The sequence below is a fragment of the Vigna angularis genome, chromosome 1 (assembly GCF_016808095.1).
Source record: "Vigna angularis cultivar LongXiaoDou No.4 chromosome 1, ASM1680809v1, whole genome shotgun sequence".
Classification (NCBI taxonomy): domain Eukaryota; kingdom Viridiplantae; phylum Streptophyta; class Magnoliopsida; order Fabales; family Fabaceae; genus Vigna; species Vigna angularis.
Window position 1 is genome coordinate 28393712 of NC_068970.1, and position 2568 is coordinate 28396279.

Sequence of the window (2568 nt, forward strand, 5' to 3'; positions counted from 1 at the left end):
CAACTGGGGTCTCGTGTGAAGACTAAACCATGGTTGTTGACAAAATTGAACTTGAACCTTTTGAGAGACCAATAGAGTCGTTGGTTGTATTATATTTTATGTTCTCTTGAAAGCGATAGGTTACGTAGTTTAGTATTTTCTGTGTTGGCCATTCGTCAAAAATTTGTCTCCTTTTTAAAACATGCCTACTTTTTTGACCAAGGATAGTAAATCAGGAACACCTATAAAACCATGTCTCTGTCTTGAACCCTTCATTGTTAGTAGCCCTTTGGTTTTTTGTGAGGATTGCCGGGAAGAAAATTTGTTTCATTGTCGATTTCTGTACTCTAAAGTGCTTCAGCCTCACAAAACTATAACCAAAGACAAATCTGTTTGATTGGGGTACTACAATGGGTAACACTTTTGGTGCAAAGAAGACCGCAAAGGTCATGAAAATCGATGGTGAAACATTCAAGTTGAAGACCCCGGTGAGAGTTGAGGAAGTTCTTAAGGATCACCCTGGCCTTGTTTTGCTAGATTCTGAGGCAGTTAAGCACTATGGGGTGAGAGCAAAGCCTTTGGAAGGTCACAAGGAGTTGCATCCGAAGAGGCTTTACTTTCTTGTGGAGCTACCCAAAGAGACGAAGCCAAGAAGGGTTCGTTCTGGCATTAACATGAGTGCCAAAGATCGTCTAGAGAACCTTGTGCTTACTAGAAGGTCTGCTTCTGATCTTTCAATCATGAAACAAAGCAACATGGGTGATGGTGAACAAGGCAGCAAGGAGAATAGTAATAATGGTGGGGTGAGGTTGAAAATGAGGCTTCCAAAAGCTGAGGTGGAGAAGTTAATCCAAGGTAGCAAAAATCAGGAAGAGGCAGCAGAGAGGATCGTTAAGCTGTACATGGCCAATGGCAGCAGAGAAACTGAGGAAAATGGTGACAGAGCTAAGGAGAGTACAAAGGTATGTGATATTTGTTCTCGTGCCATCTTGTCGATTGTTTAATCCTTAAACCTCAGTTTTTTTAACGTTAATTGTTAGAATCATTTTGGATTTGTACAAACTTACTTTTCTAAACCAGTCTAAAGAATTCATTGGAATTTCTGCTTCATTAAACAACTGTCATGTATGAAAGTTGTGGAATTTTCAAATTCCCTTTATTTGACAATATTCCTCATTGTCCATGTTTGCAAAAGAAAAAAACTTACTTTAGTTTGATAGAATTTCATGGTAAAGTAGATTTCAGAAGAGGAGACATTTAACTTACTAGGTTCTCCAAAAATAAAATATATCTATTAGGCTAATGATGTTTGAATTTTCCAGAGATTGTATACTTCAACGGAAAATTTCATCCATGTAGAATATCAATCTTTTTCTCTTTTGTTGGAAGTTCAACAAGAGATAATGTGAATTTATACGGTGCAAAACTCACTTTATAATCTAATTTTATAGAATTGAATTAGACTTAAAAGTCCATTTTTCTTTTCTTAATATGATACCATATTTTAAAGTGTTTTGATTCTCTTACTTTGACCAAAAATTTTTTTAGAGTATTTTATTTTTTGATAACATGCAACAACCGAACAAGAGGTATGACATCTGAATCATATTAAATGTTATGTGAAATTCAATTTGTTGGTCTGCAGAGGATATGGTTGCACGTAGTTTGCAGAGTGCATATTGACTTGAAAAAAATAATTATTATTTATGACTATACATGTATGAGTGTGTCTGTGAACCATCTTATACAATATTATGTATCAAAAATCTATATGTAAAGACTAATTTGTTTTGCGATTCAAAACTCTTGCAGAAGAGGGTGAGCTTTATGCCGATCAACGAAGGAGGGACTCCAATAGCTGCGGCTTCATAATTAACCACTCACCAACCCAAGGAGTTATTCTTACACAGAGTTAAATAAGAGTCATGTTATTTATACAATGCATACAATTTCAACTTGGTACACTTTTCTAGGTGTTTGTGTTTCAGTTTACAGAACAGAAGAATATTAGTGAAAATTAATTGCCGATGTTGCGCACCACCTGTTTGATTTGTGGCTAGTTCTAAATCTATGTATTGTATACATAACATTACTTCGTGATGATGTGTACATATTTTGGGGTGTCTATATGATCTCCTCACATAGAGACTATACATTATAAATTGATATTGACTTTCTAATGTTTGTCTTACACTTCTCCCGGTTGTTTACCATTACCATATTGTTTAGCTCGAATTAATTATAATTAGTAGCCAAAGAAGAACTTGAAAAAAAATGGTAAATTACTAGTAGATGACTTAATCAGAAGTCAAGTAAAGGTGAATATTCATTTTAAGAATAGGTTTCGATGGATTTATTCCTCTTGGTTGAGTGAATTTCTTTTTAAGAATAAAAAAATAGAAAGTTCTTTTAATTAACATTAACTTGAGTGAAAAAAGAAACATCTTTTAACAAATTCTAACATAAGAGAACATTTATACATTAACATACAAGCTAATTTTAATTTATGTAAGGATTTGTTTTTTATTATTATTTTGAATTGTTTATAAAAGAATTTACTCAAATAGACCTTAATGAGTGAACAAAATA

At 33.7% G+C, this 2568-nt stretch overlaps 1 protein-coding gene across 1 annotated transcript; it reads left to right on the forward strand.

The window, feature by feature from the left end:
• The first annotated feature begins 249 nt into the window (after positions 1 to 249).
• On the forward strand, positions 250 to 2159 carry LOC108342589 (uncharacterized protein At1g66480). The gene is made up of 2 exons (XM_017580380.2): positions 250 to 941; positions 1792 to 2159. The coding sequence occupies exons 1-2, from the start codon at positions 390 to 392 to the stop codon at positions 1849 to 1851; spliced, it is 612 nt and encodes a 203-aa protein (XP_017435869.1). The 5' UTR covers positions 250 to 389; the 3' UTR covers positions 1852 to 2159.
• The last annotated feature ends 409 nt before the right edge of the window (positions 2160 to 2568 follow it).